This window comes from Manis pentadactyla, chromosome 5 (genome assembly GCF_030020395.1).
Source record: "Manis pentadactyla isolate mManPen7 chromosome 5, mManPen7.hap1, whole genome shotgun sequence".
Classification (NCBI taxonomy): Eukaryota; Metazoa; Chordata; class Mammalia; order Pholidota; family Manidae; genus Manis; species Manis pentadactyla.
In genome coordinates, this window is record NC_080023.1 from 149,848,297 (window position 1) to 149,866,292 (window position 17,996).

The 17,996-nt window shown below is 42.6% G+C and overlaps 1 protein-coding gene across 3 annotated transcripts in view; it reads left to right on the forward strand.

Moving 5' to 3' along the window:
• DNAAF9 (dynein axonemal assembly factor 9) overlaps positions 1 to 17,996 on the forward strand; it is a 152,846-nt gene that overhangs the window by 60,179 nt on the left and 74,671 nt on the right. For 2 of the 3 annotated variants that reach the window (XM_036924633.2, XM_036924631.2), the window contains exons 11-20: positions 1,263 to 1,344; positions 2,326 to 2,362; positions 5,736 to 5,823; positions 7,010 to 7,083; positions 10,305 to 10,349; positions 10,731 to 10,776; positions 12,729 to 12,840; positions 13,536 to 13,606; positions 14,175 to 14,225; positions 14,792 to 14,879. In XM_036924633.2, coding sequence (XP_036780528.1) covers positions 1,263 to 1,344; positions 2,326 to 2,362; positions 5,736 to 5,823; positions 7,010 to 7,083; positions 10,305 to 10,349; positions 10,731 to 10,776; positions 12,729 to 12,840; positions 13,536 to 13,606; positions 14,175 to 14,225; positions 14,792 to 14,879 — 694 coding nt within the window. The remainder of the gene's footprint in view (positions 1 to 1,262; positions 1,345 to 2,325; positions 2,363 to 5,735; positions 5,824 to 7,009; positions 7,084 to 10,304; positions 10,350 to 10,730; positions 10,777 to 12,728; positions 12,841 to 13,535; positions 13,607 to 14,174; positions 14,226 to 14,791; positions 14,880 to 17,996) is intronic. The other variant, XM_036924632.2, reaches the window with a different exon arrangement.

Sequence of the window (17,996 nt, forward strand, 5' to 3'; positions counted from 1 at the left end):
GGGTCTTTATTTTATAAATATGGAAACCTAATAAAGCCAAGGAACTTACTTGAGAACAGGTCCTGGGGTTGGCGAGCCCCTAGATTATGACCTTTCATCTTAATTGAGCTCTATTTCAATGTAACATACTTACCCTTTCCATTTCTGTGCCATTTGTGAATACTTTACAGACTAATAGGTGACATCTAAAACATGCAAATCCAGATGATCTGAGCAGTTTTACATTGCATACACTGATTCTGTTGTACCAATTTCTTTTTTAATGTAAATGTCAATAAATTTGATGTTCATGTGTGCTTACAGATTTATATGATCTAAGGAAGCAGGTTTGAAACACATGGAACCTTTAAAAAAAACTTCAGGGAAAATTTGGAAATCTAAGGAACATGTTTTAATTGGGGAAATATGCCTATTAACTAACAATTGGAAATATGTACTTGTGTTTTTATTTAGGGTCATAGCAATATTGATCATATTCACTATGGTGATTATAGGTTAGTCAGAATAAGTCCTTATTTAAACCTCTAACTTGGATTTACAATGTTCACAATCTTACAGAAAATGCCACATGTTCTTTTGACTTCCTTAAACAATGGAGTAAAATAGAATGAATATTTGTGTCACATTTATTATTTTTCAATTTATTATGCTAATTTCCTTTCCTTTAGTTCTTGTGGTAGCATTTTTGCATTTTATACCTGCTATCCTAGGAAACCTGGTGAGGTGTTGGATTTTCAAAAGAAAAAAAGACATCCATTTTCATCTTTCTATAAATGAACAACTAAACAGGGAAGAAAAAGAATTTTAAAATCTAGAGAACTTATTTTGTCTTCTTCAAGTCCTGTGTATGGAGGTGAAATACAGATGAAGGTGGGACCTGGGCAGCACTCTCCTATCTTGACTTTGTAGCTGCCCTCCCCACATCTGCCTGTTGTCAACCAAGGTCCACAGTGTGACATTTCTGGACTGAGTATTAATGACAATCTAAACCCAAGCACATTTCCTTCTAAGTTATAAATTCATTAGCCTCCTGGGCTGACCCAGCAGCAACCTTACAATGTAGCCAAGGTTAAAAACACATACACAAGACACCTTTGGAAAAACAGCTAAAGGTGCTCTTTTTCCCCTGTGCCTTTAAAAAATAATAAAGTAGCTGTTGTAAAATAAAATTGATTCCTATTAATTGTACTTTTTGTTTCTCTAATAGTACACACCTAAGTCCCTGCTCCTTTTCTACTTTTATTTTTTCTGACATTGTCCAGGTAGTACAGTGCATCTCACCAAAGGGACCCCTTGCTTGTTCAAGAACATACTTTTTTGGAGCTACTCATGTTCCTTACTTGGGTAAGTCCCTATAAGTCATCATCTCATCATCTTGCCTAATGAACAGTTTCTCCCATGAACTAGAAATGAACTCACGTTTACTACTTTCCTCACAAGCTCTTGATACACAATTTGTAGGCCTCTAACTCCCTCTTTGGTTCCAGATGGAGAGTTCATGTGCCTAACACATTCTGTGTTATTTCAGGAGGAATAATCATCAGCTCAACATGTATTAAGGCTAACCATGTGTGTGCTTAGTGTCAGAGGGAAAGTAAAGATGAACAGATCCTAGTTGAAGATGGCAGGACATACATGTGGGCTACAGTGCGAGTGTGGTTGACTCAGCCAGGTTCCTGCTGTTCTTGGGAGAAAGGTGAACAGAGGCCATGGCAGAAGGGAACCCATGAGCTGGGAACATTCACAGGAGCGAGTGCTCTATCCCACAGGGCCATCAGAAAGGTTAGACTGCCCAGGACTGCCCTTGTGGGATAGCCAGAAGCTGCAGGCATCCAAAGAGGCATAGGGAGGGACCTCTAGAATGAACAAGGATCTCAGTACTGCTCCCCAGAGGAGGGTACATTGGAAACCAGTTTCTCCTCAATACTGTTACATAGGCCAGGAAACTAAAAGAAGCGTGACTTGGGAGGATAGTTAAGGAAATGAAAAAAGAGGCAGAACTGAGCCTGGTTACTTATACCTCATAATTTAAAAATTTTTTGAGAAGGCAAAAACATTCCAGAGTCTGAGATTCCATGTCTTCTCTGGTGCTCAGTGGTGATCCTAAGTGAGTTACCAAAGTCCATGTTGGGGTGAAGGCCCAGGAGGTACTGGGAGAAGCAAGGTTTCACTGTTGCTTGTGTTTGTACTGTCTTTAACTCAAAGGGGGAAAAATGGGGTTCCCGACATCTCCTTCAAATTAAATTAGGAAATTTAGCTGCCTTACAAAATGTTTACATCTCCTGTGATCTTGTCACATTCAAAATCCATGGTCCTCTTTCCCAGGTGATGACAATAAGCTGCCTAAGAAAACTGAACAAATGTAAGTCTTCATTTTTATTTTGCTTTTTCAAAGTTGAGTTACTCAGAGTTGTTGCTATCCCATCTACCTCTTTTTGAGATCAACTGTGGGTAGGATATCAGATTTAAGAGGAAGGCAGAGCAATGTAGTTTCCCAGGAGGTCTCAGCCCCTGTATCAGCTTGGAGTTGAGGCCAAAGACCCTGCCAGCCATGCCATCTAGTCTTCTCTCCAAACTTCAGAGACTTCCTACCTGCATACCCATGCATTTAAAGGACACAAATCTTAATATGTTTTCTACATGGTGCATTTTTTATTAGGTGCTTTCCTAGAATTAAAATGTCCTAAAGCCCATTGGGAGAATCTGTGTGAAAGCCCATCTGGTCAGAGGAGTATTTACTCTGGATCTGACATGGCAGGCTTATGGAACAGAGCTAAGATCTGGACTTACACTGTGTAAGTTTACAAGGGTCCTAGTATTGACTTCTTTCCCCTCACATATATCAGGAAACCACAAAGACAGGAAATGAACTCATTACTGCTGTATTAATGAGGTTGGACTGCCATAAAAAATAGTAGAGTGGATGGCTTAAAGAACAGAAATTAATTTTCTCAGAATTCTGGAGGCTCCAAGTCCAAGATTTAGTTTCTGGTGAGACCTTTCTCCTTGAGTGGCAGACCACCGCCTTCTCTCTGTCCTCACATGGCCTTTCCTCTGTGGTCACATGGAAAGAGAAAGGAATCTCTGGTGTCTCTTCCTCTTCCTATAAGGACACCAATCCTATTGGATTAGGGCCCCACCCTTAATGACCGACCACATTTAACTTTAATTAGCCTTCCTTAAAGGCCCTCCAAATACAGTCACCACTGGGGTTTAGAGCTTCAAAATGAATTTTGAGAGGATATAATTCAGTCCATAACAATGGCAGACCTAGTGAATTCCAAAAAGGAATTTTCTTTCAGAAATATGAACATAATAAAGTTCTGTTATTACCTACTTAAAATCCCAGCATAAACTAGTGGGGTCTAGGCCCCACTAGTATTCCCAAGGCCATTGATGACAAACCACGAAGAATCATCCAAGGATCTTTTAAAAAAATGTATGTTCCCCAGGCTGTAGTACTTCCCAGAACTACTGAGTCATTATCTCTAGGGTAGGGCCCACAAGCTATCTTGGAACAAATATACTGTAGGTAATATAATCGCACTCCAGAAAATTTGGAAAATAGAGAAAAGAAGTAAGGTCAGCCATAATTCCTTCTCTTTGACACACTACCCATCACTGTCTTAATTAGTGTATCCTTCCAGATGTTGTTTTTTTTTCATTATACATTTAGGTTTTGTGTAGCTGTAATTATAGTGTGTGTACAGTTTTTTTAGCGGATTTTCTTTATGGCTGTTTTCTTTGGCAATAAGTCAGCATATTCTCGCATGTTGGTGGGGACATGTACTTGCTTGTGCTTCCCATGCCAGCTGTGCTTAGCCGTTGCCCTGGATCCTCGTCTGGAGCCTTAGACACTTTACATAAGCCAGACTCATTTGTGCTCTGCTTCAGGGGTTGGTTCTGAGGGGTGCTTGTGCCCCCATGAGGAGACTTGATGCACCACAGAGTTTGTGCAACTTGGGCCTTGTAGGGTCCTCATGAAGGCAGCAGCAGTGTCATCCAGGCAAAGAGCAGGCCCTTCCCTTGTCGTGGGTCTCAGGCTTCCCTTCCAGGCCATTTTAAGTGGCCAGATAGCTCTTATTTGAGAGTCTGTATAGGGGAAGGCCTGACCAGTGTTGCTACTGAATGATGTTTGGATCAAGCTGGGTGGATATCTTTACGTGTCTCTGGAGTTGGCCTCTATAAGCTTCACCCTTATTGTCATGGGATGGATTCTGATCTTACCTGGACATGGCCAAGCTCATTGGCAGTGTCCCTGCCAGGCCTCTTCCTCACCAGGACATACTCCTCTGCCATAGCCTGGGCCAAAACCATCAGGATATTTTGATCCTTGGAGCTGTCATTTTGTTGTATGTACTTTTTCTGTGCCTTTTTGTCCTACCCAAGTCAAATTCCTTACTAAAGATGTGGATGTGTGGTGCAGGAGCCAAGGAGGAAATCAAAGGAATTCAACAGTGTGATGTGGCATGATGGAAAAGCATCAGGCTGAGAGCAGACCTGAATTCAAGTCTTCCGTTAATTTTGTGTGTCCTCAGACAACTTATTCCACCTCCAGAGGCCCTGCTTGCTTTTTCTGTGAGATAAAAGGGTTAGACCAGATCATTTATGTGTACCTTTTTGCTTTCAAACTCCTGTCATCTTCTTTTACCCAGGTTTAAAAACAGACATACTCTTCCTTAGGTGAGGCTGTATCTGTTCCTTGCTAGCACCTCCCTTGTCTTTCAGGGCCTTGTGGATGAGGCTTTTCTCTCTATAATCATCTTAAAATCTTGGGTCTCCTTCCTCTAAAACAGTGACACTCAACCAGGGTAATTGTACCACACCATTTCCACCAGTCCCCCACCTCAGGACATTGCAAATATCTGGAGACATTTTTGGTTGTCACAACTGGGCATGCTACTGGCATGCAGTGGGTTCCGGTCAGGGGTGCTGAACATCCTGTAATGCCCAGGACAGACTCACAACAAGCAATTAAATTATCTGGCCCAAAATGCTGAGACCAAGAAACTCTGTCCTAAAGGGAAGCAGACTTGAATTTTCTAGGGACCTTTGTAGCAGCCTCAGTCTGGCAAAGGAAAAAAACCCTTCTTATAATGACTTTGAGAAGTGAGAAGTCAGAAAGAAAGAAGAAGGTTGGTGAGGCAGGGGGCATAGGAGGGGAATGTTTCCCCTTAGAAGCATTCTTTATTCTCTAGATCAGGTAAGCTGCTTAGAAAGCCCTCTGCAGCTGGTAATTTGAATTTAAGCAGAGGCCTTCTTTTCAGAGCAATCTCTTTTGCCCCTGAGGTCTACCACCCTGTGATTCCAGTAGCAGCCAGTCTTTATTTAGCAAGTCTGGGGAGGAGAAAGGTGAAGGTATGGTGTACTTGGTCCCTGGAAAAGCAGCAAGTTTGGATCATGACACAGAAGGGACTCGAGGTCCTTGGGTAGCTGCTCCTGCACATAGAGGGGTCAGGGAGCCCACATTGTTTTCTTCTGTTGCATCAAAAATAGAAGGTTGGTCTTTTGAGCAGAATTAAGAGCTGGCTTTTCTTACCATGGTTAAACAAGAGCAAAGTATAAATCAGATGGGGCACATGGCTTTTAAAAGTTCCAGAAATCAAAGAGTTTCATTTTTGTACTTCTCTCATTCTGTTTAAAAATCAGTTCCTTAGAGAATGTCATTTGTGTGCATGCAGCTTTTCATGAAACCTTGTAATGCAGTAGTTAATGCGTATCTTTGGTTTTTGAAGTAGGCTCTTGTCCCAGGTATATGCTGCTGTTGTTGAGGCTGTTTTGGCTGGCATCGCATGTTACACTAAAACTTCCAGTCTAACAAAGGTAACTTAAATACACGTTTCTCTTTCCTTAGTAGTTATTTTAATGTAAAACTTCCTATCCATTTGTTTTTCCTCTGGACACCTTGTAGCACTCAGTTTTGTGGGAGCTTGGGCTTCAGTGGTGCTGGCACCAGACAAAGTGATGTCTTCCAAATGCTAAGCCTGCTGCTGGTGACCCAGCCGCTGTTGTCTTATGAATGACAGCTCATCAGCACTCTTTTGTAGATCTGGTTGTGTTAAAGAAAATCCATTCTGTAGCATATTGTTTTACCAAATAGTTTTTTTTAAAGACTTTTAAATGTTAAAAAATAAAAAGATTATTCTGCTGTGGGTTTTAGTAAATTTAGGTAAGTTTGTTTTGAGCTTCATAATGTGATTTCATATAATTCAGTGTTTAGAAAAAGCAGCTAAAGATTAGAAAATCTGACTTGCCTTTCCTAGACAAGCACATGTGTTCTCGCTCTCTGACTGGTATCTTCCTTGCTGTTTTGCGGTTAACCTGCCCTGCTGAGTTGGATTCCTATATCTGACCCAGTAAGGAGATGAGAAGAGTCGGCTTGATGCCCCCCAATGCCAATAGGATCTTTCCTGAAGGAAGCCATTTGACATTGGAAAGGTTGTGTATGATGTAGATATCAAAGACACTGTAGTGGTAGTCACCAGCTCCTTGCCATCTTCCCTCCTCACTGAATTTGAATTCCTGGTACTGACTTGGGGTTTCTCAGCCCTTCAGTTGAAAGCATATACAGAATAAAGGTTCAATCAGTTCTTGCACCTTTGTTTTTTGACTTACCTTTTATAACTCTAGGTATTTGAATATTCATAGCATCGGGCAAAAACTGTGAGGCCAGTAGTCCCTCCCACAGGGCCAGGGGGAGGGGGATGAGAAAACAATTTCCTAGACCTGGCAATAGCACCATCCCAGCTGGTCATAGCTCAGATCAGGTTCCAGTGCCCACCTGCCTGATTGAAGTGTTTCATGTGAACCCAGCCTGAAGAAAGCAGGCACCTGTTTCCCTTAACAATGTTTTTTCATTTTAACCCATTGATGTATACAAACTAGTCACATAGAGGGGTGGGTCACAGTGTTCTCCTGGCCACATGTTAGAAGGGCTCTTCCAATCTGTGATGTGTACTCTTTCCTGCTGAGAAGGCTAACTGTCTCTGTTTTATCATTGGTTTTACAGGCCAGGGAGGTAGCTGGGCAGACCCTAGGATCTGGGTTAGATTCCTTTGAGTTGCAGTTTAAGGCAGTCCTACGGTAAGCAATGCCTAATATTTTCTATACGGAATTTTTTCTTATTTGTTTTTTACAGACCCTTTTCTCCCTTGTATTTGCTATTACTTCATCCCCCTTTTGAGAAATGTTCCAGTAAAATAATGGGATGTGTGACAGGGAATCATTCACAATCAGGGCTTTGAAAGGCTAAGAAGCCAAAGATGGAGGAAATGTGTGAGAAAAAGTCAGACACATGTCCTGATGCAGGAATGAGAGGCAGATCAGGATCAGAACGGTTGGAGACCTGACAAACCCAGGCTCAGAGGTTAGGAAGATGATGCTGGAGAAGTGTGGTGAGGTTTGTCATGGTCAGGGCCCTGGGCACGTGAAGGTGGTCACTGCTTCGAAGAGATTTGCTGTGTGCCTCCTCTGCTTCTCAGGTGTTAGAGACCCTGAGCCTAGCTGTGTCTCATGGGCTAGATGCTCTGGGAATTTGGCTTGCTGGTAGTTTAGCCACCACACAGCTCCTGGCCCAACATAGTGGATTTCTGTGTGGTGTTGATCCCTGGCTAAACCACCATGAACTCATTCCACTTAACCCACTGTCCCATATGCAGACCACCAGATGCATTTTTTTGCAAAGGATAACAGAAGACACTAATAATGGGAAGTTTCTTTAAGAACACTTCTGGGATGTGCCCTGTGGTGCCTCAGCTCCATGCACCACATTTTTCTTATATTTACAGCCTTGAGTGGTGAGAAGGAGCAATTAGAAAGATAACTCAGTCAATGGATTTAACAAGAATTCTATTGCTGCAGCTCTAAGACTGGAGGAAAGAGCCAGATCTCTTTGGTGTAAGGCTTTAGGCTTGCTTCAGGTCTCCTTTCCTCTAGGTCTTCTGGATCTTGTAGCTCTGGCTATGAGAGGGGAGGGATAGAGGAAATTTGTTCCTTTAAGGCCTTGCATTGGCCTAGCCTGTTGCTGGCAGACCTGAGTTCGAGGAATCTGCTTTATTCCAACTGTGTGACCTTGGGCAAGATAGCTCTCTCTAGTATGGTACTGGCACATGAACAGACACATCAGAATAAAGAGCCCAGATTCAAACCCACGCATGTGTGTCAATTAATAAGGGAACCATGGATATACAATGGGGAAAAGACAGCCTCTTCAACAACTGGTATTCAGAAACTGGACAAATACATTCAAGAGAATGAAACTCAAAATAGATCAAAGACTTAAATGTAAGACATGAAACCATAAAACTCTTAGAAAAAAACAGCCAAAAATCTCTTGAACGTAAGCATGAGCAGCTCTTTCTTGGACACATCTCTTTGGGCAAGGGCAACAAAATAATAAATGTTCCAAGTGGGACTACATCAAAATGAAAAGATTCTGTACAACAAAGGACACCATCCACAGAACACAAAGGTAAACTATAGTATGGGAGAATATATTCATAAACAGGTTATGTGATAAGGTGTTAACATCAAAAATATATAAAAAACTCATGTACCTCAACACCAGATAAACTAAATAACCCAATTAAAAAATGGGCAGAGGACCTGAACAGACAATTCTCTAAAGAAGAGATACAATTGGCCAACAGGCACATGAAAAGATGCTTCACATCACCGATCATCAGGAACATGCCATACCAGTTAGAATGGCCACTATCCAAAAGACAAGAAATAACACGTGTTGGCAAGGATGTTGAGAAAAGGGAACCTTTCCTCTGTTGGTGGAAAGGTAAATTGGCAGCAACTATGGAAAGCAGTATGGAGGTTCCTCAAAAAACTAAAAAAATAAATATTTGACCTAGTAATTTCACTCCTAGGAATTTACCCAAAGAAACAAAATCCCTGATTCGAAAAGATATATGCACCCCTAAGTATATTGCCACAGTATTTACAATAGCCAATATGGAAGCAACCTAAGTTGTCCATCAGTAAATGAATGGATAAAGAAGAGGTGGTACACTAGAATTATCATGTATATAAATGTTGAATCACTGTGTTGTACACCTGAAACTAATGTAATACTGTGTGTCAACTACCCTTCAGTAAAAAATAATTATCTAACAAAAAAAAAAAAAGAGGTGGTACATATACACAATAGAATACTACTAAGCCATAAAAAGAAAATAAATCCTGCCATTTGCAACAACATGGATGAATCTAGAGGGTATTATGCTTGGTGAAATAAACAGGGCAGAGAAAGACAAGTACCATATGATTTCACTTATTTGTGAAATGTAAAAACAAAGCAAAACAGAAGGAACAAAACAGCAGTAGACTCAGACACTGAGAAGTGACTAGTGGTTACCAAGGGGGAGGAGTTGGGATGGGTGCAGGTGGGAGAGTGAGGGAGATAAAGGGACACACTAATTCACAATCACAGTATAAGTTGATCACGGGGACTGTTGAATCACTGTGATATACATTTGAAAGCAACATAAGATTGTATATTAACAATACTTTAATAAGAAAGAAAAGATTATATATCAAAGATACTTCAGTAAAAAAAAGAGAGCTCTCTGTACATCCCTTTCCTCATCTTCCCACCTTGTAGAGTGATTGGGCATGTAAATGTTAGCTACTGTGCAGTGGGGTCTCTTCTGTTACCATTGACACAGCTGACATTCATTCCATTCCTCCTTTCATCAAGGCCTTGCCTAGGCCATTCAGCTTTTTCCAAGGCAGCCTCTCAATCCCAAGACCTCCTAGGCCTGGACACACCACCCCAGCAGGAGAAGGAACAAGGAGAGAACACCGGGGAGGAATCTCCCAGCGCTGGTCCTCCATCTAGAGCTCCACTTCCTTCTCTCCACAAGGTCACTTTGCTGACTACTCTTGAACTGCATCAGATTAGCAAATCAGATTAGAGTAACATGTAATCTGGCCTCTGTGCAAGCAGCATACAGGGATGGCAGCTTGATCCTGAGGTGGTGAAGTGGAGGAGGATCAGGACCATATGTCAAGGCTTTGGTGTAGGAGGCTGCAGGCCAGGAGAGGGTTGCTTCTGGTCTGCAGTGGACAGTCCTGTCACATGGTTTTCTCTTGTTGTGACCCAGAGTCAAGACAGCCCTGTGAATCTGGAGGGACAGGGCCATGCCTGGTATCAGATGCTGGCCTCACACTTGGCAAGTGTGCTGAGGGCATAGCACAGACACGCCTGCAGCAGCAGGTGTCTGGGGCGGGCACAAACCCTGTGGTCAGCAGAGCAAACTGACTTTTGTTCTGCTTTGTTTTATTTTGGGTCTTAGCTCCAAGATGACTTTTCATATACACTCTGTGAATAATCAGGGAAGGTAAGTGTATGTTTGTGGTACATCCTCATTTCGGGCATTTTTTTAGGAGCCGAAACAGAAGAGAGGCTACCTTGTTGCCACTAATATGGCTATTTTCACAGTTCCCACCTGGCAGGGGTACCACTCCAGGGTTAAGCCCTGGGCTGGCTGCGCTCAGCTGAGACCCTGTACCCTGAATGCTTCCCACTGTAAATATGAGGGGTGGGCGGAGGGGGCAGTCCTAATTCCCTTCAGGTGGTCTGCATGCCAATTCTACATATGTTTAACTAAAGGGTTTTAAAAAATCCCTGAGAGAAATCTGGGTCTTTGGGTTGCTGCCAACTTGAATAAGAGAACATTGTAAATGCAACATAGGTCTCTCCCATCTCTTTCCTCTTGTAGAATCGTGCCTCTGGACAGTGAAGATAGTTTATACTTTGTGAAGACGGTAAGCAGAGCTGTTACAGGTCAGATGTCAGGGAATGACCTGTAGAGGAACTTCTACAAGAGGCAAGGTGGGAGTGGGTGGGAGCCCTGGCAGCCCACTCATTCTCTGGAGAAACTGGTCTCAGGACTGTTCCAGCTGCAGCCGTGGTGAGCCTGGGTTTCCGAGGGTGCCCAGGCAGCTGCACCAGTCCTGCCACGTCACACTCCTGTGCCTGGGCTCCCCCAGGCCCAGAGTCTTCGTTGGGTCCTGGAGGAGAAACACCTCTTCCTAAGCTTAGGAAGGCTTCTTCCAAGTGGCTGAGATTGCTCTGACCTCATGTGGAAATGTGAGCTGAGGCCAAGCCTGTCACTACACAGACTGTTGAGCTTTCAGTGGCTTCTGTGTGTTCCAGGGCCGGATGGGAGCCTGTGAATGCCACACGGGTTTATACCCTCGCCATGTGGTAGGAAGTACATAATAAGTAGCTAACAAATGTATTCCTTCTAAGCTAACATGTATTCCTTCTAATGTTCTCTCTCCCCTTCCTCAACATCAGAAGCCAAACATGAAGGTAACAGGTTAGGAACCCACAGGATCGTCTTCCTGATTGATCGGGAGCCAAAGAAGTGAGGTTCCCACAGTCACACAAGAAGGACCATGTAGTCAGGGAAAATTCTGTGTCTTCAGATGTTCAAAATTCTTTGTAACAGATTGAGATTGAAACAGATCAAAACATTGAGACGTCCTTCCAGTTGTCAAGCCTAATTGAAAAGTTAAATAGAAAAGCCTCCTTGTCACTTTTGTGCATTCTTTTATCATGACAACATGGAAAACTAAGGACTTTGGCTTTAACTGTGGTTTTTTCTTTTCAACTCTTCTCCCGTCTTTCCTATTTGATAATCTAGCGGGAGCCCAAGGTCTTTTTCTCTGTCCTGAGGGTGAAACAGGTGTCCCGGGCTAGGACAGCAGTACATGAACATGGCCTCCAGCTGTGGGAGCTCTGCACTTGGCCACTGTGCAGCACTTGGGCAGGGGGCACTCGTCATGCTGCTCATCTGCGTCCCTCACCAGAGCTGCTTTAATTCCAGACCCTGGCTCTGGCTCATGCCATTTTCTACATTTCTTCTGCAGATTTGCTCCATTTTTCACTAGTTTTAACTGATAAATTAGGACTTTTTTTTTTTTTTTAACCAGCCATTTAGGGGCTGTCTCTGAGTTGCTACAATTTTTTTTCTAGCCTACTGAATCCTCTATTTTTATTTGCCTCACCGTAAATGCTTGAATAGCTTTCTTTTAATTTTCTTGGTACTGAAAGGAGACTGACAGCTGGCCTGTGTTTTCTCATTTGATACAGGCTTGTATGATTGTTTATGACATTCCTGACTTACTGGGAGGAAGGGAATGCCTAGGATCTGTGGTCTTCTCCAAGTCCTTTTTGACATCTCAGATATTGGTTTGCAGATTTTGACATGTAACCAGAAATATCCATGAGAACATGTGTACGAAATGAATACCCACATTTCCAGACTGGTTCAGAACTCAAGCCCAAATGAAACAAGGACTTGGTGAGAGTGTGGATATGCCAGGATGTGAAGAGTACATGAGTGTATGCAAGGCTAGGAAAAACACCTCCAACCCTAAGAGACTGAGAGTTGGTCACAGTTTAGGAGGAAGGCTGTTGCATTGCCTGTCAGGGAGGATAGCAATTTATAAGGGAATTTATAGAAATAAGATAGTCTTCTTGTAGTCCAGCTGTGTCTCTGATCAATAAGCAAATTTTAGGGAAGCCTGAGTGATCCTGAAGTCTTGTACCAGTTCTGAGATGTATTTCAATATAAAGTGAATTTCCCTTAGAAATTCTTCAGTGTTCTTCTGACATGTGCCTTAAGCAGTATTTTGTGGTCTGCTTTTTACGGGTCTCTCCCTGAAGATTTAAGACTGACAGCTGGCCTGTGTTTTCTCATGTGATACAGGCTTGTATGACTGTTTATGACATTCCTGACTTGCTGGGAGGAAGGGGATGCCTGGGATCTGTGGTCTTCTCCGAGTCCTTTTTGACATCTCAGATATTGGTTAAAGAAAAGGGTAAGCATATACACTTTATGGTCTTTGGAAAGCAAAACGGTAACTTTTCTTTTTTTGCAAAATAAACCATAAACTAAATCAAAAGACTGGCAATAAACCAGTAAAATATTAGAACACTTATGATAAACAAAGGGTATATATCCGTAAAAGACAAGCTACCCAATAATGGCAAAAAAAAAATGAACATACAGTGCACAGAAGTGGAAAACAAAACATTTATATACATGATATGTATATATAAATATGTACAGCCTTACTTGCAGTCAGGAAGAAGCAATTTGAAACAATAACTAGGCCCATTTTTACTCATTATGTTGGCAGAAAACTTCTAGAGTATTCAAATGTCCAGTGCTAATAGGATGAGCCTACTTACATTCTGTTTGGTTTTTAATATGTATGCCTGTACTACCTTGATAAAATTTAAATTATTAGAGACTAATTTCCAGGATGCTTTATATAAATGTGTTTCTCTTTTCTGTGAAAAATAATAGAATTAAGCACATAGGCAGACCTTTCTCCATCCCCTCATTATTCTCCCTGTCACCAGATGAAGAAGGTTTCATTTTCTGAGGACATCAGATCCCCTGAGAAGAGGAGCCTTTGCTCCTGAGAAGGGGAAAGGCGCTAGCCGCCTGGGGCCTGCGTGGTGGGCACAGGTGGTGGGCAGTAACTGGATGCCTGTGTTCTTCCTGCAGATGGCGCTGTTACCACAGAAACCAGCTCCATCGTCCTCACAGCTGCCATACCTAGATACAGCTCTTGGCTGGTTAGTGTCATTTATCAGGGGGGAGTTGATGTAAACATGGGGAAATTGGGGAGAGCATTTGAGGAAGAACCTCTTCATTAGTTCCCCGGTGGGATGTCAGATCCTGAACTAGCTGCTGTTCAGGAATGAAGTTTTTATCTCAGCTCTTTCTCTTTATACAAATGAATCTTCTTTTACTCTCATAATCTTGGAAAACTTCCAAAAGAAAGGGACTAAGTGTTATCTGGGTCTCTGTTAAACTGTGAAGGGAAGAAATTAACACCCTCATTTTACAGATGAGGAGACTGATGCTTGGAAATTGACTAACCTATCCAAGGTCGCATAGATAGTGAGAAGTGGACGGTGTAGCTCGTTTTGCTGGACCTCAGGTCCCAGTGAAAGAACCCACCGTGTTCCTGGGTCTGAGCCTTAATAACCAGTGACACCTGCCAGCCATCAGGGTCTAAGAGTACTGAATTTGGTGGAGGGACTGCCTAGTTAGTCTCCTGGAAATATTTGAACATGGGGAGACCCAGCAGTTTTGCCCTTGAAGCAGTAAACTGAAAATCTGTACTCCTTTTGGATATAGGTAGAAGATAATGAAGTAAAACTGTCTGAGAAAACCCAGCAAGTGGTGAAGGTAAGTAAGCAGCCTTCTTATTCATAATGTTATATCTTAATGAAATATAAACAGTTTATAAAGATAATTTAAAATATGTCATCTAAAAGATCTGTACCTTTTTGTCTCAGTTCTTGTTTGCATTATTCTCCTTTCTGGAGACTCTAGAAATAACCATTTATGGGTATTATTATTAACACAATTAGAGGAGTTTTTTCTGCCACATAGACATTTTGGTGTTTTCTTTTAAAATCTCCCAGTAATACTAAAAGCAGATCAGATTGGCTTAGGCATATAGAGCTGCAAAATCAAGGCTTTAGGCCAAGGAGAGATGCCTCCAGCTGGAACATGAACAAGCACTGTAGGCTTTGGTGCCTGGATTGCAGAGGGCCTTGCATTCTTTTTCTCAGCACAAGTCAGGGATGCCAGTAACATGGCAAAGAGCCAGACAGTGCCAGAGGTCATGGAAGAAGTTGGGCATATTTGGGGCTGATTCAGCAGCTGCTATAGACAAACTTGGTCAGGACTTTTGGTTTTGTGAATGTTCATGCTGTAAATAACCTGCTCATTGTGTTTGTTCTATAAAGGGAGATGAGTGTTTCCTAGGCACTTTCCTAACAGGAGGAGAAGGAGCATATCTTTACTCCAGCAACCCACAGTCCTGGCCTGAGGAAGGTAAACAGCTTTTACTTTTCTATTCTTGACTGTGTCTGGCTCCCTCCTTTGCAGGTATTGGCATGGGTGTTATGATTAGTAATGCATCCAATATTTGAAAAGACTTGTTGGTGTAGAAGTGTTTTCTTATTAGCTTTTCTCCTTTGATCCACCCATTTTGCAGATGGAGGAGCTTGTGGTAGGAAGGGAGACCCCAGGACTGCACCTGGTCCTCTTGTTGCTGCCTGAGAATTACTCTCAGAATAGACTAGAGCAGCAACATGTCCAGAAACAGATCTGTGGACCTTGACAAAATCTGGACTCATTTTCTATTGCTATGTAACAAATTACCACAAATATAGTAGCTTAAAACAACATTCATGTATTATCTGACAGGTCTGTAGGTCAGAAATTCAAGCCCGAATTCTCGTAAGGCCTCATAACGCCTAGAATCTCATAAGGCCAAAGTCAGGGCATCAGCCAGACTTAAAAGAAGGCTCTGGGGAATAACCTGCTCCTAAGCTCATCCAGATTATTAGCAGAGTTCCATTCCTTTGGGTTGTAGGACTGAGGTCCCCGTTTTGCTGCTGGCTATCAGTGGGACCACTCTTAACATCTCCTCCCGGAGGCCCTTGCCCTGTGACTCCTCTACCTCAGCAACAGAGAACCTCCCTTGTGTTGTTGAATGTCTCTGAATTCCTCTTCTGCTACCAGCCAGAGAAAACTGCTAATAAAGGGCTCCTATGATTCAAGGAGGCCCACCCAGATAATCCCCCTTTTGCCATAAAACATTACATGAACACAGGAGTAACTTCAGGGGATAGGTCATGGGGCCCATCTTAAGTTTCTGCCTACCACAGTCTACCTCTGACCACCACAATTCATGCCCCTCCCACATGCAAAATACAGTCACCCCTCTCAGGGGCCACAGCCCATTATGATAACAGTTCAAAGTACTACATCTCATCAGCCCAAAAATCTACAATGTCATCATCAGGATCATCTAAATCAGGTATAGATGAGGCTCTGGAGTGTAATCCATTCAGTAGAGCTCCTGAACACAGTTCCTCTCCATCTGTGGAGCTGTGAAACAAAGTGACAAGTTATCTGCCCCAGCCCTTCCAATACAGAAGGTGGGACGCGTGGGATACTAGTTATAGACATTCAGGTTCCAAAAGGGGGAAAATGGAAGATAAAAAGGAGTTACCAGCCAAGGTAACTTTAAAATCCAGCTGTGCAAAACTCCAATTGCTGGATTAAGTTTGAGGCCTGGAGTAGTGCTCCCTGGCTCTTTGCTCTGCCCCCTGGGCTCTTGGTTCCACCTTGTAAACCCATTAGTTTTGCCCTTCCTCTGGGCTTTTGACTATACCTCTGCCCTTCCTCCTTTTTCGTGAAGGTAGAGCTGTGTGGTTGAGTGTTTTTATCAGCCTGTTTCTTGTGAGTAGGATTTTGGGGTCTAACAGTCACCTTTCATTTCATACTCTCTGTCCTTTTCAGTCCAAGTTGGCAGTATTTCTGCTGATATAAAATTGTCAAGAACCTTGTTGGTCTTGCATGGATTTTATGGGGGTTCAATCCATGCTATTTTTCCTGAAAATAACATTTTATGAGTCTTATTCTTTCCCATTGGATAGAGCCATTTTGCAGAGAAGGAGTTGTGACTCACTCCACAAAATCTTCTACCTCTACTTAGCAAACCCCCTCTCTGGATAATTTGTTCTTCTTGAAAATACTCTGTCCAGTGGCGAACTCCTCTCCCAGTTCTCACATCACTAGTTCAGCCTCTGCCCTGCCATTTACATAGGAGACAAAGCACAGGAGTTCTGGTGCTCCACAAAATGCTGGGGTAGTAACAGCATTTGTCATCATGCCTCTTCTGCAGCACCTGCCTGCATTTTGGCCTTTCCAGATCCTGGTTCAGAAGACCAGAGAGTTAGGAACATTTGTTAAAGGCAGGGAGCATGTGATAGTGCTACCAGCCTTGGAGCAAGATTGCAGTGTTTTAAAAACAGGTTGAAGACACAACACAGAGGTAGTTGTACTCTTTCATAGCTGAGCCAGTTTACAATATTTAGCAAGGATGTTTGCCAAAAGTAGTTTGCACCTTCTTAGCAAAGGGTCTTGTTAAAAAATAATCTTACCTTGTACTGCATTATCCAGCAAGAATCAGCGTATCCTGAGGTCTCTACCCAAGAATGAAGGGCACAGCCAGAGATTTCTGGAGCCTCATTAGTCATACTCTTTTGAGAGCTTAGATTTCAGACTGAGTTCCTGAGGGAAATGTAGTTTGAATTAGGAGATGGTTTTCTGAGGCAGGAAAATTTAGCAGGAGCAGAGAATTTAAATAGGGGTTTCCTCTGGCTGTGTGCTAAGCACTTTACCATTTTGGAGCTCAGATCAATTTTGTGGAGCTTGAAGTTTACACAATTTGGGGGCTCTCTTAAGGAAAAAGAATGCAAAATGGTTAGGGCTCTTCTCAGAGGACTTGGGTGGTTGAGGGGTCCTGAAGCTTAAACATCATTAGTGTTTTGGTAAATCTGCCTCTACTCGAGACTGTGACAGGCTTGAAATTTTCTGTTCCCATCCCCCAAAGGCATTTAAAAGGCTCTTCAGCATGCATTTTCTTAATTGATCTTCATATCCTAAGCCCCACAAAAGGTGAAAACTTGCTTAAGGTTATAGTGTAAGTTAATGGTAGCATCTGGAGGGTGGTCCAGGTCTTCTGATTTTCAGTCCAGAGGCGGCCCAGCAAATGTATGGATAAGAATAGTATTTCCTTTACCTTGAAATGCTTCTATCTCTGGAATCTTTTCCCTTCCCCAGTAAGTGACTTCTGCTATCATGAGACTTACTGTTGTGCAGCTTCCTGTTCGTTCATGTCCTTCTTGTGCCCTTCTCTTCCCCACCCTGCTGACCTTGGTCAGGCAGGTTGCCCAGTGCCTAATCCTCAGGAGTCTGCTTCAGAGTTTTACTGCATATGCCTATATCCCTAAACAATGTCTTGTTTTTGAATGTAATACAGAGTTATGCTCTCTGTGTTCTTCTGGGACTTGCATTATTGCTTAATACTCTGTTCTAGGATTTGTTCAGATTGTTGTGTGTAGCCATATAGTTCGTTCACTTTCATGGCTCTGTAGG